Raw genomic sequence first — 19,639 nt, 5'->3', positions numbered from 1 at the left:
GGCGTAAGCACGACGTAGCATCGTCGAAATCGCGAAGACCATCGGCTTTGATGAGGTGGAGGAGGGTGATGTGGAGGAGTTGCTGGACTCGTAGCAGAATTCTCAAATAAGGACCTTCTATTGCTGGAGAATGAACGCCAGGTGGAGGAGTTGGAGGCAGAAAGTGAAGGGGTTGAGCCACTGCGTACTCACGAGTACAACGATGGCGGAGGCTTTCCGCCTCATTGATATGGGTCTCGCCATCTTTGATGAAGATGACCCCAACACAGAATGCAGCTCAAGAGTAGCCCAAAACGTCCAAGCGGACCTCAGCTGCTATAAATTAATTCAAAAAGAAAAGAAAAGCAGATGAAGGCAGCTCAGACTTTGGATGTTTTTACCCTTCATTTTTTGAAAAAAGGAAAAGGAAAATAAAGGACGATGCCAGTGAGCACTCAACATCTTGCGGTGAAAAAGCTAAACCGCATCTCATACCCTCTCCAATTCAACATCAACACCACCACAATCTTCGCCAAGGTCATCTGACACAGATGATCCCCCTCCTCTACAACTCCTCCACCTCCTTCCCTTCAACACTTCTAGAAACAAGACATCGGCAGCAGCAGGTAACGTAGTGTTAACATCCCCTTTCTTTAATTTTTCTATTTTTAGTTCGAATTTATTAATGCAACAGGACGTGGTCGTGTTTTCACAACTTCTCATTGTTTATATCTTAAACATTACAATAAAAAAAGACCACTGTAATAGTAAAAATAGGACAAAAAAAATTAGGATTGATGGAGCACTCAACTGAACCTCCACCAATTTCGTTATTTATGGGGAAATTGGTTTTAATTTACATGTTTTTCATTTACATGACTATCTTCAAGAACGCAACTATGGCGTAAATCAAGAGGTCCCTGTATGTATACGTAAATATAATAAATACTAGTGGGGCCCCGCTAATCGCGGATTCAATATTTGTGGACACTGCATATGCATGGTTGATAAAATGCGACCCGATTCTACACTCACCGCCCTGTTCTTCGCCGATTCGAGTTTTTGTTTGTTTGTTTTGTTTTGTTTTGTTTTGTTTTGCAGGCTAATTCGCAGGATTTTTGAATCACAAACTGCCAGGAACATGTCCCTCTTTTTCCTGTTGAAACAATGCCCTGGCATTCGCTGCATTTTCCATGAACGTATCCCACACAAATAGCGGGGTTCAACAGCATACACAAGGTGTGATCAAAAAAAATTTGGTGAACATTACAATAAAATCATTGTATGAAAAATTAATCACTTATATCATTAATCCCCTTTGAAGTACTCCCATCCCACACTGAAACACGTTCCACCATTCCTGCCACTGTCAAACATTTCTGGAAGTCCTCTGTTAATCGCCTTCAGAAGGTCTGTCATGTTGGATTTGATGTCTTCGATCATGTCAAATCACTTCCTTTTCATTGTATATCTCAATTTGGGGAACTGCAAGAAGTCACACAGTGCCGAGTCACATGAATAAGGTGGATGCGGGATGACAGGAATAATTTTTTGCTGCCAAAAATTGTTGGATAGAGCACCGTGTGGCATGGCGCATTGCCATGATGGAGGAGCCAACCCTTCTACTTTTCTGGTCTTTTCCATCTGACTGCCTCTCACAGACGTTTCATAACTTCCACGTAGAAAGCTGCATTAACAGTACCAACTTTGGGAAGAAATGCTGCGTGAACAATTCCTTCCACATCAAAGAACGTAATCAGCATGACCGTCACTTGCAATCTTGACTGACGTGCCTTTTTTCAGTCTCGGTGACGTGGGTGTCTTCCACGGGGAGCCCTGTGCTTTCGTTTCCGGGCCATTCCAGTAAAGCCATGACTAATCACCTGGGGTAGGAATGTTGGATCTGAAACGCATCGATCAAATAAGTTGGATGAAATGAAGGCACGACTTTCTTTTTGTTCATCTGTGAGGATGTGCGGAAAGAACTTCCGCGCTAATGCGTCTCATGTTCAAATAGTCTTTCAGTATGGCCTGAACAAAACCAGATGAAAGGCTATTAATTATTTGTGAATACCCTGGTATCTCCAAGGCTTGGGGAGCATGTGGGTGAAGTTTCCCCTTGATCTATCAAGCCGTTCTGGAGGAGATGATGAATTTTAAAGGTTTATTCTTTAAAAACATTTTTTGTAGCTGCCAAACCAAGTGACCTATGACATATGTGGAGAACTTTTTGTTCCTCAGATGGGCGATTATACCTGTAAAGTTTTGCCTCAATCTGTTCAGCAGTTTCAGAGAAGAAGATTTTGGAAGGTTTTTATGTTGGAAAAAAAAAGATCAAAATAAAAAAGGCTGCCAAACCATGAGAACAATGACAACTCTCTGCCCCCCCCCCCATACAATTTATCCCAAAATGACCCTCAAAAATTTTACTGATCGGATACAAGCATTTGACGTATGCAATGACGTCATAACAAAGCCACCTACGACAAAAATAATAATAATAATAATAAAAATCACTTATTTCCCGTGGGGCGGACTTGCCATGGGCCAATGTTCATTTATTTTTTTTCCAATGTGGTTTTGGAGATAGAAGTCCAATGTTTTTCCTCTTTTCCAACATGTCATAATGTCACCTATGATGTCATAATCATCATCAAGACATTCTACCTGAGTAGACGCATCTATGATGAAAACTCTGTGTCAATCGGACAAGCAGTTGCAGACACAACGGAAAATTAGCATGGATGGAAGCATGTACGTATGGACGAACAACCCAAAAACAATGCCTCTGGCGACTTCGTCAGCGGAGGCATAAAAAGAACAAAAACAAACCTCGGAACCAATCGTGCAAAGGTTCAAAAAATTGGGTTGGATTCGATGGTAAGCAGCAAGATAAATAAAGCAATGGGGATGATGCTGTTCCTCATATTGGATGACAAAAAGCTGCCAATAAATTTTATGCCTTGAAGCTTCAACTTTGGGAAATATTCAAACAAATGTGAATCGGAGCACATGCTTCACACAAAGCTTTGGAAACTTACGTGAATTCCTCCTTCATCACATATTTCTCCCCTTTGACCGTGCGGATTGTAACCAATGGCAGGTCTCCAGCACCATCCAGCCCAAATTCTGACAGCGATGAAGCAAAGTCACGAAAGCCCCCAATAGCGTACTGTAGCGGCTGTCCCTCGTCCGCAAAATGCTTGGCGACGCGCATCACCCTGCACACAGAACAATCCATATTACTCCACAAAAATAGCATAAGGAAACAAACAAAAAGTACATTAAAAAAAGATACACATAAGCAATAAAAATAAAATAAATATTAAAAATAATAACAACAACAATACAAGAGCACAAGCTCCAACAAAGAAAAGGCCTGAAAATGCGGTTTGCAACTTGGTACAGGAAAATCTTATTGATCACTCCAAAACTCGAATTTTTTTTTTGGCCTTTTTTTTTTTTTTTTCCCACAAGATAGCAATTGAATGACAACCCCAGCATGCCTGGAGGACATTCAGCCTAAAAGAAAACAAGTACTCAATTGCAAACAAGTACCCGAGCCACACAACACCCAACGTGGACAAGTTCAGCAATTCACTCTTCAATTCTACAATCGTAGTTACAGCTGAGGGCAATACGGGACTTTCAAAATGATGTTTGTAAAAAAAGATACGAGGCCTTTTGCACATGCGCTGTGTGTGCGCTCAGTGACTTGGTTCGACTCACTGGGCACTTTGAACCCGCCGTTATATGAAATCTGTAATTCAAATCAACTTTTAAACATAATTTTCAGAACTCAGATGAAAGAGTGGAAATTTCAGGGTGGTTAACCCTACTTGTTCTATTCCGGAATGCAAATCACTCACGGAAATGTATAAATACGAGAAATATTCATGTATGAGAGGTGGCAAGTTTGTACAGGTTCCTGTTAGTACAAGCGAGTGGTGGCGGCAGTGAAATCACACACTAAAACACGCACAAATTCAATGGAAGTGAATCGGGACGGGAGGTAAGGCATGACATGATGTGCAAGCTTGAACCAATGAGAGCCACCACATTCACAAGTCGTTTGGGGGGGGGGGGGGGATTTTGCGTCCGGGCCACCCAGCGTCATAGAAGTTATTTTTATTTAAAAAACCAAAACAAACAAACAAACACAGTGATGACAGAATTCACAGATAAAGTTTACACAACTTAATATGCTTTACTGTGAGGTTGGAATCCGAGCGAGAATAAGTCAAATTTTGTAAACGTTTAATTTCATGCACATTAAAACGTTGACTGCCGACTTATTATATAGTGTCCACCACTCCAATTTGCAAGCCAGGTGTGTGTGTGTGCGCATTTACTTTATTTCCAAATTGTGTTCTTCTATGAGCAAACCTAAGTTCATTTGTTATCCATTGGTGGGGAAAATCCCACATTACTATTTTTAGCACTGAATCGACCTTCGTATTAGGCCATTGTAATGGTAGATCATGGTTTTTCTTTTTTACTACTCGTCATTACCCTTCAAAATAGCACATATGGATGCAGATGAAATATAAAAACTCATGGGACTGATAATGTCGACAGTAATGATCCTGATATCATCTCTGATGGGACTGCAGAAATGCCCAAGGACTTAAATAAATAAAAAATTTAAAACATATACTCATTCAGATCTTCACCAAAATTGAATCAATTCGTCATTGTTACACACCCAACCTGTCCACAAAGTTTCGTCTGAATCTGTCCACAACTTTTTGAGATATCCTGCTCAGACAGACAGACACAGGCGTGAAAACTGTTACGAATCTGGAAACCATTTGCATTCACACATACAGTTGACCCAAAGTTTAGTTATTTTGTTAAATATATGTGTATAGTTAGAATCCATCCCCTATGTCTAACGGGAATGTCATGTGCGTGCTGCGAGTTTATTTCTCGTTAGTTTTCCACATCAATTCCCTCCACTCCTTCAGCCATAACGCACATGTGCAAGGTCACGGACACAGGCAGGGGTGAGATCACCTCAGAACCAACCCCGCCCCAGCCAGATGGATGGAATGTTCCCCTCGTCCAATCGGGGGTGAGATCGCCTCAGAACCAACCCAGCCCCATCCAGATGGAATGTTCCCCTCGTCCAATCGGGGGTGAGATCGCCTCAGAACCAACCCAGCCCCATCCAGATGGAATGTTCCCCTCGTCCAATCGGGGGGTGACATCGGCTCAGAACCAACCCCACCCCAGCCAGATGGAATGTTCCCCTCGTTGAATCGGGGGTGAGATCACCTCGGAACCAACTCCGCCCCAGCCAGATGAAATGTTCGCCTCGTCCAATGAGGGGAGGACACCGATCGCCCGACCAATCCAGAGACAAGTTACCTCAGAGCGGATCCCTCCACCCGTCTGGGGGGAGGGATAAGAGTTGGTGAGAGGATTCTGTGTGTGTGTGTGTGAGTCTCTTGGACTCAGCAGTCAGCCTGGAGTCGGTCTTTTCCGGGGTTCCTTGGTCTTCTTGGTGGTCGATCGTTGTTCGTTGCATCCTGGCTGCGCTCATTTGGATTCTGGATCGGGGGTTCGAGTCCCACTGTGGTGGGTTGTGTTGGAGCGCTCGAGTTGGGGATCCCCATTCCCATTCACGGACCCCGAGCCACACAAGTGCGGGTCGAAGAAACCGCACGAGGCGGCCAGGTACCCAGCCAGACTCTGACCCTCAGCTCGCCTTCCCTCCCGAGCTGAAGGGCCAAATAAAAACCCACGAGGTCCATTTAGTTTTGGGTGTGTGTGTCTGTCTGTGGCCAGTCCGATAAGTAGAAATTGTTTGAGTGATTGCATTGTACATTTGCCTGCATTTTCTTTAGTGGTGAATAAGTCTGATCTGTGTCTCCCTCCCACCCTATTGTAAATAAATAACTCTTAAATGTTCCAGTTCGTAGTCTGTTTTCTTCCATTGGCCTAGCATGGTTCGGGTTTGAATTGTCGTGAGGCCGATTGTGCCGTAAATTGTCATTTGGACCGTCGCGGCTTTGGTAATTCCCACTCGGTTACGCCGGATCAGTCGTTAACAGCGACTCGGTTCGGACAAAGCCGGCCGAGGGTGTGGCTTCCCCGGTAGCTAGACCACACGGCTAATTAGGTAAATTGGAAATAGACAAAAAGACCCTAACCGTGCGGTCGAAATATTGGCGTCCACGGTCCAGTAAGTGACCCGTCGACTACAGAGTTATCCGGGGTGACGACCTTCAATTCCGGGTGTTTGGTGAGAGACGGCCCTCCTGCTCCAGAGCGGTCGTTCCTCGCCACCGACCCACAACAAAAACAACTTGCATCCACCTTCGGTGGCAAAGGTAATAAGATCTGTCTCCATGCCACAGGCCTATTTGTGCAGGGCAGGCCATAGATACGGTCTGAGGCAATAAACACCACCACCGATAAGAATAAGATGAGTGGGTAGGATGGTAGGTGGATCTAAATGATATGAATATACACCACCGAATTACAACCCATGGTCATTTGGAAATACGTTTTATAAACAAATATTGTAATATTTTGCATCAAGTGTTTGGCCTGTTTATTTGATATTTATATGTGCATTTGCACGAATAAACTGAAGTTTTACGAGCCACATCAGGATCGTAGAATAGCCAGATATGGTTCGCGAGCCATAGGTTGCCGACACCTGACCTAGATGGACCTTTCTTTGCTGACGTGGATGAACATGATACCAAGACACGAAAAACAATGGTGGGGAAAAACAGGCACACCCGATTGGTCAGTGCCACGACAAATCGCCAAGTGAATATTGACGATAGATTCAGCCACACAAGCTCTATTTATTCTAATGGAGTATATGGATGGTCCATCGACTGGTTAATTCCAAAATTCAGGATTTGCCTTTGGCTTCACCTTATGGTAAAACAGTACATTTTATTGGGGGGGGGGAGGGGGGAAGTGCAGTGGGAGAAAGAGGAGTATAAATAGAATGTATTCACAAGAATAGAAAAGAATGACAGATTACATGTGAATGCATGTTTTCAATGGCACGGGACTTGTATTAAAATAATTGACAACTTGGGAAAAAAAATAAATTCCTTCACTTGTGGCTCATCTCCATTCTATTACAGCTCTCTTTTATTCCTTCTCAATTTCTTCATTCCTGTTCCATTTAATTGCAAAGGAAAACATCCCCTATCCATATTGTTACAGTTGTGGAAAGTAGGGAGAGATACCAATAGCTTAGGAGGTGTACAATGGTGTTAATTGCTGTTTAAGTGTCCCAAGTATTAAAATGCCGGTTCAGTTGTGGGAAAGACTAGCACCTTTACAGGGACTCCATTTATGCTTGAGATGCATTCCTAAAAAAAACCAAATGTAAACCAAAAAAAATAGGGGCATTACCCCTGGGCGCTCACCTGTTAGCACCTGGAGAAGAACCACGGAACCACTGGTAGACATGGATGACCACAAATATATAAGGGACAAGAAAGTAAATACCGATGGATTTTCTTTTTTTAATGCCGTGACCAAACTTTGGTACATCACAGATGATAAAGGTTGTGTTCAAGTTTCATCGAAATTGTGTGTGTAGTTTTGGCAGAAAAAAGTACATATTTCAGGGGGCAATCCCCCTTTTTACCTCATCATGAACAAACTTTGGTACATCGCGGGTGAGGAAGGTTGTGGTCAAGTTTCATCGAAATTGGGTGTGTAGTTTTGGAGAAAAAAAAAGCAAATAGATGTTTTTGGGGGACAACCCCCCCCCCCCGTTATCCCCCAAAATACCTTAATCCCTTAGACCCCGCTTTTTTAATACCATGAACAATCTTTAGTACATCATGGGTGATGAAGGTTGTGGTCAAGTTACACATAAATTGTGCCTGTAGTTTTGGAGAAGAAAGCAAATATATTTTGGGGGGCAATGCCCCTTTCACCCCCTTAGAGCCTGATTATTCTGTCATGAACAAACTTTGGTACATCATCGGTGATGAAGGTTGTAATCAAGTTTCATCGGAATTGTGTGTATAGTTTCTGATAAGAAAGCAAATTCCTCTGAGGGGGGCAACGCCCCATAAACTCCCTCTGTAGACCCCCCCCCCCAGACCCCGATTCTTTTTTAATGCCATGAATAAATTTTGGGACGTATATAGTGGTGAACATTGTGGTAAAGTTTCATCGAAATTGTATGTGTAGTTTCAAAGAAGTTGCAAGTATTTGTGGACGGACGAACGGACAGACGGCGTGCCATCCTATAAGCTCCTCGGATGTTTCACGTGAGCTAAAAACGTAAATAGAAAACGATTTCCCCATCGACATTATGTTATAGATTGAAGATGTGTTCCTGGGTGGGAATTTCCAATCCTAAACCAACTCAAAACCAAAGTGAAGACCAGTAAATGTGTACATACCAAATTAGAAGGGCACTCGGTAAAGCGCATACCTCCGCCACGTAATGCCTGATCCACGAGAACATATTCGGCCCAATACATTTTTGAGTTATTGTGCTATATATATATATATATATATATATATATATATATATATATATATATATATATATATATATATATATATATATATATATATATATATATATATATATATATATATATATATATATATCATTTTTGGCCCTATCTCTCAATGGTGAAGAATCCCTTTTAAAATTCTCATAGTCGGATCCATATCCGGATCTTCATCAAAATCTAATCAGTTCTTCCTTATCACACACCCAACCTGCTCACAAAATTTTATCCGGATCCGTCCCCAACTTTTTGAGATATCCTCCACACAGACAAACAAACCAACAAAGACAGAAAAGAAGTAAAAACATAACCTCCTTCACCTTCCATGGTGGAAGTAATAATTCAATAACAAACGGAAATAAAAAATGTTTAAATGAATAAATTATGGACCGTTTTAAGTAAATGCGTATGGCACAGTCGGTACTCACCAAAATCTGCGGCACACATTTTTACACAACCTTCCCTAAAGCTGCATGGAGCCATGTTCAGATGGGCCGGATGATCCCAAAATTGGAAGTTCCCTCTTCATGGCGAAGAACAGAAGGAGGTGTCTTCATTTTAGGAAAGAGGTAATACATTAACTGTTTTGTCACGTAAATGGATGTTTTGGCGAACTCCTGATGGAAAGTACATTGTTGTTGTGAACCACATCCGGCATTCCGCCTTTCTTTCTGGCGAAAAGGGAAGTCATGAACATGGGAGAAATAGAGGGAGGTTGGAATCGAAGATTATGCGTCGCCATTTCCCCCCTCCTCTCTCCCATGTAAGGAGTCTGGCAATTGAGAGATCAGACAGGCGTTGGTGATACTCCGACGTGCCTGGGACTGGGAAAGTGCTGAAGATGGAATTGCCTACCCCCTGCCTTACAGTCAAGATGAGACCAGGAAACTGAAAGCCAGCTAGGCCTGAACCAGAATCCTTTATTACCTCTGCCCACTGAAGAGGGGGAGGAGTGGTAAGATTAAGGAAGGCACATCTATTTATTGAATAACACTTTTGGAGGGAGTTGGGTAGGTGTGGTTAAGTCCCAGTACGATGTTCTTTCAATAAGATTAACCGTCAACAAAGACGCTCTATCAAGTTTCTGAGAGTGTGAATGGTTCACATCAATCATGAATGTCAGACATTGCACCCACCTGTTACGCCAGTAGTTTGAGCCCTTTGCATTTTTCTCATAATCTACATCATAGTATGCCACCATCAAGTCTTTCCCTTTCATACGATCTTTATTATCTTCTGTCATGTGTGGACACAAACCAAATCTGTGAGGTTAAGAAGGGGTTGGGGGAGGGAGGGGGGAAAGCATTATTAGCAGAGGCCCAAAACAGCAAGGAACAGGAGGTGCACAGCAACCACCATAAAACCACCCTTTTAAGACAATTTTCTAAACATGGGACAAATACCATACTGTATTTGGGTCACCGTTAAAAAAAAAATATATAATAATAATAATAATTCATAAGAGTAGTACTTTAAAGCATGGCATGCAGATTAGCAAAGCAAAAACAAACATATAAAAATAATTTCACAGTACCTTCTTTCATACTTACATCTGGTCTTGAACGAATTCCTTGAGATTTGGAGAAGTGATTTCACCATTGTAGACCACGGTGCTCTCCTCAAACTTGTTTGCCAGGTGTTTGGGTCGGAATATCACGACTACCCTGCAGAAACAGGAATTTGTATTTTTTTTAAATGTACAATTGAGCTATAAATCCATCAATGCAAGTAAAACTTCTCAAACACAATGTGTGCAGTTCTGCAATACACAGGGTTAGTACACCTTGGCCAATCTAAAATCCCAGGCTATGTCAATCATTTTACAGGCTAGATTAACTGAAATACAGCTAAATTACTTGACATGCCAAGAGTTCTTCAGATTATAATTTATCTATTCCATAGTTTACAAAGCTAAATCACAAATATGAACTATTTAAGAGAAGTTTTCATTTATGGGTGTATTTATTTCATAAGAAGCAGCAGCACAGAAATTTTTTTATATTTAAACTTGGTCAACTGGTCCTTTCTGTCTTTCGAAACTGGTCCTTTTGGTCTTTAGATCATCATAAAAATGAGGTCTTTCTAAACGAGGAACAAATTCAATCATGGCAAGTTATGTTGTCCTGAGATCAAGTTAAAGGCGATTCAGGATTCTCCGTCTGCAGTCCGTGATTCTGATCCACTGCCTAAATTGGATACTGTACTTCAAAGTATCATTACTCCAGCACTTTTCCAAGTTGGATTTAAAATGGTTTATGATAATGCTCAGGAGAACGCGCACACAACACACACAACACACACACACCACGTCCAGGGGGTTTGACCCCTACCTGGACGGATGGCCAAATTTCTCCCTTGGAAACCAACAGCAGAGACTGAGATTAATGCGCGTGCGTGGGAAAACAGTTAAGTGCTGCACCAGAACGGCACAAATACACACACAAGCAAATTTAATTAACAAAATAATAATTTAACAACAGAAAACCAACAACTATAATGAAAATGAACACATGAGGTAACCTAAATCCAATTCTAATTGAGGCACCTCCAAAACAGACTAAAATACACACAAAGGGGCAGATAAAATAAAGAGAAATAATCCCTCCTTTATTTCGGCACAAAGCTTGGTCCAGATGGTCCTAATGGAATGTGGAATCGAGGCACTTCTTCGACGCACCCAAAATGGCGCCAAGCCGCCATCTCGCAGCGGGAAGAACGGACGTCAGGCAATTCGTGAGCGGTAATCAACACCAAGGCTCAGAGACTCCGTGCAGCTTCTTTTCACGAGCGAATATGCTGACCGTTCCTCTCTTTACATCCGGTCTGTTCACAACGATGGCCCACATGACGAGGCAATTTCTGACGCCCCGTGATGAGGCCACGAAGAACGCTCTCCTGCCATCCTCAGAAAACGTACACACTTCATGGCTCAGCCGAACCGTCAATGGCCAATGTCCTGCTCAGCACGCAAGCCAATTCACACAGCACGAGCATGAGACTCGTGAAGCCTTAATCGTGCTGAGAGCAAAAAGCGAGATCCTCCGTGTCCCCTGACTAATGTCCTCTCGCGACAGTGTGCGTCCCTTCGTTATTACTCCGGAACCTTCCGATCTGATCTGCTACTCCCACACCCTCTTCCTCTTCATGCGTCTCACGGCACGCCCATCAAACCTCCGCCGGGGCGTGACCTGTTCGCACGAAACCCGAGGAGGGGCCTCTGCCCCCTTGGCACGTTTTGCTTTTTTGTTATCGTGGTTTTGGTTATAAAATAATCAGGAAAAGCCACAGGGGGGTAAATTACATACTGGGGAAGTTATCCTTGATCCCGACGAAATCAACATGGCACCCCCCCCCCCCCCCCCGTGTGGTGACAAGTAAAAGTTAAGCTCACAGTTTCCCGACTGAATTACATCGTGATGTCTCCTACACATCCACGGGCCAAGCAACTCGACACAATCCCACCTCTCCAATGAAATCCCCTCATCAACATAACAATGTCTGTACACACACACACACACACACACACACACACACACACACACACACACACACACACACACACACACACACACACACACACACACACACACACACACACACACACGCACGCCAACCCTTGCCGTCCACGTGTTCGCCGTCCGTGATTTCACATATCTGCGCTTACGTTTTAGACACTCTTTCTCTCTGTCCACGCAGATACTCCCGTGTATCCGCAAAAAAAAAAAAAAATTCCTCCCACCTCAAACTCCTTAGGTTTTCCTAAGTTTTTTTTTTCACACTTTCAATGCTTGGATAACAATATTTTCCTTCATTTAACATTACCAATTAAAATATAATACACCTGAGCGGGTTTGACGGTCAGCTCGGATACAAAACTTGATGCAACTGAATGTTAATCAACCTTAGCGATTACGGAAAGTGACAACAGAATTCAAATTGAATTTAAAATAAACGCGTGAGGCCGCTCGAAGTAAAAATCTCCATATTCTAGGAATCATTCCCAACATCGTTATACAATTTTCAAACCCGTGTTTATGGTCGTGAAATACATACTCCAAGTGTGTGCATTTAATGGCTGTATCCAGGACAGAGCTGGACCCCAACTAAAAAGGACCCTCGGGCCACCGAGAAGCTCAATCACTCGCTGGCTGCACGTCTGCGCGGCGTCACGTGACCAGGCAGCTCGCCGTCGGATGAAATTCCCGAACAAAATGTTAAAACGTCCGTTTTTCACTGGAATTCTTTCAGATACTTGGAGAGCACATCCCCAAACCATCTACAATATGAACATTAATCTCACAGACGCTACGAATAAGCAGTTCCTCAGGAGAACAGGTTACGAGGTGAAGCAGTGAATGGAAAGCATGTGGTGTCCCTTCCAGAGTCTCACGGTTATTTGAATTCAATATATTTTCCTCATGAAAAGTGTGTTTCTCAGTGGATTTGGACGAAAATTATCTTCATTAAACGTATAGCTACGCCAGAAGGTCCCAAAAGTAAAAACAGAAATCAACTGGAACTTAAGACGGCCCCGTTATATGGCATGGAAACGGATGGAAGCCCATGGAAACTACCCCTCGCTGCAATGCATTCCACACAGACCGAGGATATAAACATTAAATTTTCACAAAACTTTATGCAACCGAGTGTTCGTCAACCTTAGCGACTATGAAAAGTGAAAACAGAATTTAAATTGAACTTAAAATAACCGCGCGAAGCCGTGTTGAAGTCAGCGGACCTCGTGTTGCCCAATAAACAGGGCGAGACGACAGAGGTAACGAGAAACTAGTTGGTCGAATTAAATCTTCTTAATAATCCCTATGAAACCCATTATAGCCGTCCGATGCTTCCTTATAGGCCATTTGACCAATCGGTCATTTTGCACTTGATGACCCTGTAACCTTGACCCCGGGGCGGAAATGCAAAAAAAACGGCTCAGACGATCTATCGAGAGCAACGAGTATTATCATCGTGTCAAGTTAAAATTCAATCGGCCGAGACGTCTTGGAGGAGATAGAAAAATAAAAATCGTCGACAGATGGACATCAAACGGCTATATGAGGTCAGCGAGCTGACCAAAAATCAAATGCAAGATTTTAAAAAGTTCATAAACATTTGTTTCGAAATGAATACAAGTTGACAGATTTACTTGCCATAATAATGGCAGACTTTCCAGCTCATTATAGAAATGCAGAAACACATCAAAAACAGCTAAACAAACTCACTCTTTCCCACCCTGCTTTTCCAGCAGCGAGGGTACAAATGTGTGCGCAAATCGGTAGTTATCGCGTTGTGCGGCAGCCAGTTTCAAGAATTCTGCCTCAGAAACACTGCCAGATTTCTCAAAAAAACCTGCCACAAAAAGGAAAAGTTCACTTAAGAGAGACAAAACAAAATTGATCAAAAATTCTATAAATAAAGGAAGAAACTACAAGGGCACTCGGTCGAGCGCATACCTCCGCCACATAATGCCTGATCCATGAGAACATATCGGGCCCAATACATTTTTAAAATATCATGCAACACAGCACCATATAGTTTTTGGCCCAATCTCTCAAAGGTGAAGAATCACTTTAAAAATTAAATAATTACCGGATCCAGATCCGGATTTGGATCTTCACCAAAATCTAATCAATTCGTACTTCCCACATACCCAACCTGTCCACCAAGTATCGTCCCAATCCATCCACAACTTTTTGAGATATTATGCTAAATATCGGTTTAGCCCTATCTCTCAATGGTGAAGAATCACTTAAAAATTGAATCATTTCTTCCTCGTCACACATCCAACGTGTCCACCAAGTTTCATCCCAATCAGTCCACAACTTTTTGAGATATCGTGCTACATATCGTTTTTGGCCACATCTCTTAATGGTGAACAATCACTTTTAAAATTCTAGTAGTCAGATCCAGATCTGGATCTTCACCAAAATCTCACCAATTTGACCTTGTCACACAAAATTTCATCCAGATCCGTCCACAATTTGACATATCCTGTACAAACAAACAAACAAACGAAAAATCACTCATTGAGTGACAATTTGGCAAAACAGAACAAAGTAGAATGGCACTCAGGAGAGCGCATACCTCAGCCAGGTGGAACAGTTCACGTTTTGTATCCCACTGATGGGCTGGATCCGAACCAAAATCAAATCCGCTTGTTCGTATCACCTATTCAACTCATCCACAACTTTTTGAGATGGTGATATATTTAGTTTTTGGGCCCATCTATCAATTTTAGAAATTTGGCCTGTGTTGACCTTTTAACCTTCAAATTAATTGGGAGTTGAATTCAGTGATCTGACATGAAAATGCTCTTCAACTTTCAAGTCAATCGGATGAAAATTAAGGATTTTAGAAAATCTGGCTCAAATCGGCCTCTTGGCCTCTGTAGACCTTTTTGGTCGATCAAATTGTACAAAACTTCAATGCGGGATTGTCACAGTGTCGGTGCCATTAATCTGAAAATTTCAGAACGATCTGTTGAGCGGTTTGAGCTGGAGGCGAATGGACAGACAAACAGAAACAAACACACACATAGAAACAGAGGTGATAAACATACATACTTGGCAAATGTTTTTTTTTTTTTTTTTGACAAGTAATAAACAGACAGAAAGGGGTGCAAACACAACCTCCTTCATCTTCAGTGGCAGAGGTAAAAATTAGAACAAATAAGCACATACACATTTATGATAGAGTATTGTTCCACCATAAATAAACTCCGTCCCATTAACTGTAATGATGCACACCACCAAGCTTCTGTGATCAACTGTATTCAAATCAAGGAAGGCAATTCCAAACACAAAAAAAAAAAAAAAAAAAAAAAAAAAAAAAAAAAACACGCCATGCACTCGTGCCTAATTACAAAATGAACCTCACCAATGATGCTGGCATCAACATGCCCAACAAACTTGTCAAAGTCTGCCTCCGTGGTGAGCTCCACCGAACTGGGTCCTGCTTGCTTTTTCAAGAAGCTCACAATACCATCTACTCAGAGTAGACAAGAAAAAAAGAGGAAGAGAAGAAAGGGGGGATGGGAAAGGGGGGGGGGGATAATAATAATTATATATATATATATATATATATATATATATATATATATATATATATATATATATATATCAAAGAAGAAGAAGAGAAAAGAGGATATTCATGTCAACAAGAAAATAAAATAAAAATTGATGCATCAACATAAAGAATCAAAAACTAGTATTCTCCAATACACTTCACTACGCAGGGCTACAAACTGCAAAGCCGACGCAGCATACCTGAGATTTATGCATGCTACCGCTTGTGAAGCCACAGCCAGAAATTGGTCCATCACTGCCATGATTGCAAAATGCAGATTTCAACTCAAAGTGATTGGTTTGGCAGACTTTGTGCATTCCACAAATAATTGTAATTGCCACAACCACGCACAAGGATGCAGCAAGCGCAAAGTTACTTTCTTCAGTGCGCATAGTCAAAAATAATTGCCACATCAGCAGTTTGAAGGCATACGTTAATGAACAGTGCAGCATTAGCGGCACCAACTGCAATCTGACTGCAGTGAGACTTCGTGGAACTTCAACACACAAAATTGTTTTCAAAAGTTGGAGAAATTCGAATTCAAAATAGATATCTTTCGCACATTTGGTGCAAATGGGCCACGGTAAAGCCAATGCATTTGTCGCTACACATACCAGCAGTGCGTGGCCCGTCATAATCATTCGAAAGCTCTCCTCCTCGAAAGATCTTGAGTGTAGGATAACCACTTACTCCATACTTTTTGCAGGTTTCTGTATTGGCAGTGCAATCGACCTGCAAATTGAGAAGCCATTCAAACAGATAAGTTACTTATGCCCAATCACTCCAGACATTCGAAGCATTAGAAGCACTGTACCATGATGTTGGGAAATTATGATGACTTTCTGCTCAGCACAGACAATTAAACACACCTGAAATTGCTCTTAAAAGGTAAAATATGGACAAGTATTTAACTTTTTCAGGGTTTAGCCACTCAGTTTTAACATCCAAACAAAAGTACAAGGGTGATTAAAGTATTGTTATGTTTCTGGGGTAGATGGACGAATTTCATAGGAAAGGTAGGATTGTAGAGTAGCATGATCCATGGACGAGCAGGCGACATCTCGATGTAATTTAAGTAGGGAAAACTGTCAGCTTAAGTTGTTTCCCGTCACTGCATTGGGGGGGGGGGTGCTGTGTTAATTAGGGAATGATTAAGACTAATTTATCCCAGTATGTGATCGCCGCCATGAGCTTTTCCTACGTTTTTGCATTTACAAAACCGGAGATAAAAGAACCACACTTTCAACAGCAACAGGGCCGAACATTTTCGAGCAGGCAAGAAACCCTGTCTCCTCAGCTTCATGCCAACAAACCACGCCCCAAAGCTTATAATTGGTTGGTGCAACGTGAGAAGAGGGGGGCATGATTAGTGATGAGATGATGGTTGGAAGAGAAGAGCATTATGGTTGCTTAACACGCCAAAGAAGACTGCGCGATTCTCGTGTTCGTGCTATGTGAATTTGTCTGCACGTTGGAGTAAGACGCAAGCCATTACTGTTCGGCTGAGTCGTCAAGTTGCACGTTTATGAGAGGGAGAGGAGAAGAGAAGAAGAGCACGTCTCTCAACAATAACTCAGCATGATCCAGTCATGTGCTCGAGGAGGAAGTGAGCCGTCATTGTGAACGGACTTTGTGTAAGAGAGGAGCGGGTTTGGCAATCTCGAATGTGAGAAGAGTCTGTACGGCGGTTTCTGGGCCCTCAATGAAGGGAAATTCCACACGAAATGCCGCTCTTGCAAGTCCTGCCCAGAGAGTGGCTCGGCGCCATTTTGGGTGAGATTTCCCATGCAGGACAACACGGTTCATGCCTGGTGTTGGCATAATGGTTAGGGTGGCGGGCTTGGGATCCGAGGATCCTGAATTCAAATCCCGCTCACTGTTGAATTAATACCAGGTGGGGTTGACTCTGCCTGTCATCCTTCCAAGATTGGCAAAATGAGTGCCAGCTTGCTGGCATCCTGTGTCGGAGTGGCGACCCGTCCAGGATTGTGCCCAATAGCCCAGGAGACTGCTTCAGCAGCACCAACCCTCTTCACAGAGTATGGTCCCAATGGATGGAAGGATGGACAACACAGATCGATCGTCAAGCTCTAAAAGACCATCTCTGTTTAAAGACCAGCTCCTCATTCAAATAATGTGTATACGAGCCCCTCATTCATGTTGTATTGTGTGTCTGAGCCCATTCATATAGTGTTGTGTATACGAGGAGCTCATTCATAGCATGTGTATATGAGCCCCTCATTCATGTAGTAGTGTGTGTCAGTCCATTCATATCGTGTTGTACATATGAGGAGGTCATTCATATTTTGTGTCGGAGTGGCGACCCATCCAGGATTGTGTCCAATAGCCAAGGAGACTGCTTCGGCAGCACCAACGCTCTACAGAGTATGGTCCCAATGGATGGATGGACAAAGCCAAGTGCCAGAATAGGGACAGGGATTCTTCTTTTGTTTTATCCATTTCCCCTTGTCCGTTTTTTTTATTTTATTTAACTGGAGGTGCCTCGACTTTAGGCTGTAAATTACCGTACGTTTCATTACATCATGCTTTGAGTTATTCCTATTATGAATACTTGATTTCTGTTCATTTAACCCCCATTTATTGAGATTGCTTGTGTCTGTCTATTCGTTGTGGGGTCGAGTATAAACCCTTGTCCTCAGTCATGGTGAATGTGTCCGGTGCGCGCTTTGCCACCTCCTGTCCCACGCGCACGCCATAATCTTCGGGAAGCTCGGGTGTTCACCTCCAAGGGAAATCGTTCGGCCTTAACCCCCTGGACACGACAATATAAACAAAGGTACGAGATGTCAATACACTTTAATGTGTACTCGAAGTACATCCATAGCCAAGGACCAACGCATAAGCGAACATGGGATTTGAACCCACGTTCTCAACAATTGTTCCAGATAGGAATGCCAAACAGACCAATGCTGTCATCCTCAAAATGTAGAGTGATGCATGTAGATAAATAATTACTGACCACCCTCATCTCTATAGTAATGGTAACGAGTACCCGTAGCCATGTACAGTGCCAATATAAAATCTACACCCCTTTCAAAATTTTCACATTTTGTTGCCTTTTGAATGGAATTAAATTCCATTAAATCAGACTTTTTCCACCTATATTTACACATTGTAACCCACAACTTCCAAGTGAAAAACAAATTGTACAAATTTCAGAAAATTTATTTAAAATACAAGACTATATCTTGGTTGGATAAATGTCTACCCCTTTAATAATACAAATTGTAAATTAGCTCAGGTGTAACCCATCACCTTCAAAACCACACACCAAGTTAATTGGCCTCCATGTGTGTTAAATTGTCACGATTCTGATTATTGCAGAATAAAATCAGCTGTTCCTGTCGGTTTCCTCTGTTGGGTGGTGTATTTTACAACAAAGGCTCAACCATGAACACCAAGGAGCTTTCAAAAGACCTCCGGGATAAAGTTGTGGAAAATCACAGATCAGGGGATGGGTATACAAATATTTCAAAGGCCTTGAGGGCCAGTTTCAAAACTATGGTGCACAGGGGGTCAAAATCGAAGTACTTTGATCATGATGAAACGCATTTTTTCCGGAATGTAGACAAACTGAGCTTTCTAAAACTGTATAGTTTTCCGGCGTTTCATTCGCTTAGGTACCAGATAATTGCAATCTAAAGTAGCGGCGATGCGGTTTTTTTCATGCATTTCACACCCAAACATAACAGCGAGTATCTTCTCATATATTGCTTAGCAGTTTATTTGTTGCCAACGCAAGGGACGATGTGGTCACAGCGTTTTAGATTTTATCAGTTTCTGCTGCATTCGCTGCCGAATAAAGTGAATTTTCAACAATTTAAGCACGAAAAACTCATATACTCCCTACAATTTGTACAAATTATTGACAATGCGAGTCCAGAATACTATATAAAATAATTTAATACCATTGTTAGTACTGTTACTTAAAAGAGAAACATAAATTTGTGCATGTGCTACAAAAGCGTGACGTTTCAGACATTCAACATCAATATTTTCACCCCCAGCTGTTTCAACACTGGTTATGGTATATCGAAAAATTCTCATTTGTTACAGCAGAG

At 42.2% G+C, this 19,639-nt stretch overlaps 1 protein-coding gene across 1 annotated transcript in view; it reads right to left on the bottom strand.

The window, feature by feature from the left end:
* Nucleotides 1–19,639, bottom strand: part of PDIA3 (protein disulfide isomerase family A member 3) — a 39,745-nt gene that overhangs the window by 5,953 nt on the left and 14,153 nt on the right. Inside the window, exons 3-8 of the mRNA XM_085873534.1 lie at nucleotides 16,172–16,289; nucleotides 15,369–15,476; nucleotides 13,715–13,841; nucleotides 10,040–10,153; nucleotides 9,626–9,751; nucleotides 3,021–3,200 (exon numbers count right to left, since the gene is read on the bottom strand). Of these exons, the coding sequence (XP_085729660.1) occupies nucleotides 3,021–3,200; nucleotides 9,626–9,751; nucleotides 10,040–10,153; nucleotides 13,715–13,841; nucleotides 15,369–15,476; nucleotides 16,172–16,289 (773 nt within the window). The remainder of the gene's footprint in view (nucleotides 1–3,020; nucleotides 3,201–9,625; nucleotides 9,752–10,039; nucleotides 10,154–13,714; nucleotides 13,842–15,368; nucleotides 15,477–16,171; nucleotides 16,290–19,639) is intronic.

This window comes from Eptatretus burgeri, chromosome 3, assembly GCF_056783735.1.
Source record: "Eptatretus burgeri isolate ZD-2024b chromosome 3, Ebu_testis_v1, whole genome shotgun sequence".
In the NCBI taxonomy this organism is placed as follows: domain Eukaryota; kingdom Metazoa; phylum Chordata; class Myxini; order Myxiniformes; family Myxinidae; genus Eptatretus; species Eptatretus burgeri.
Note: the sequence above shows the minus strand (reverse complement) of the source record. Positions and strands in the feature narration are given on the sequence as shown.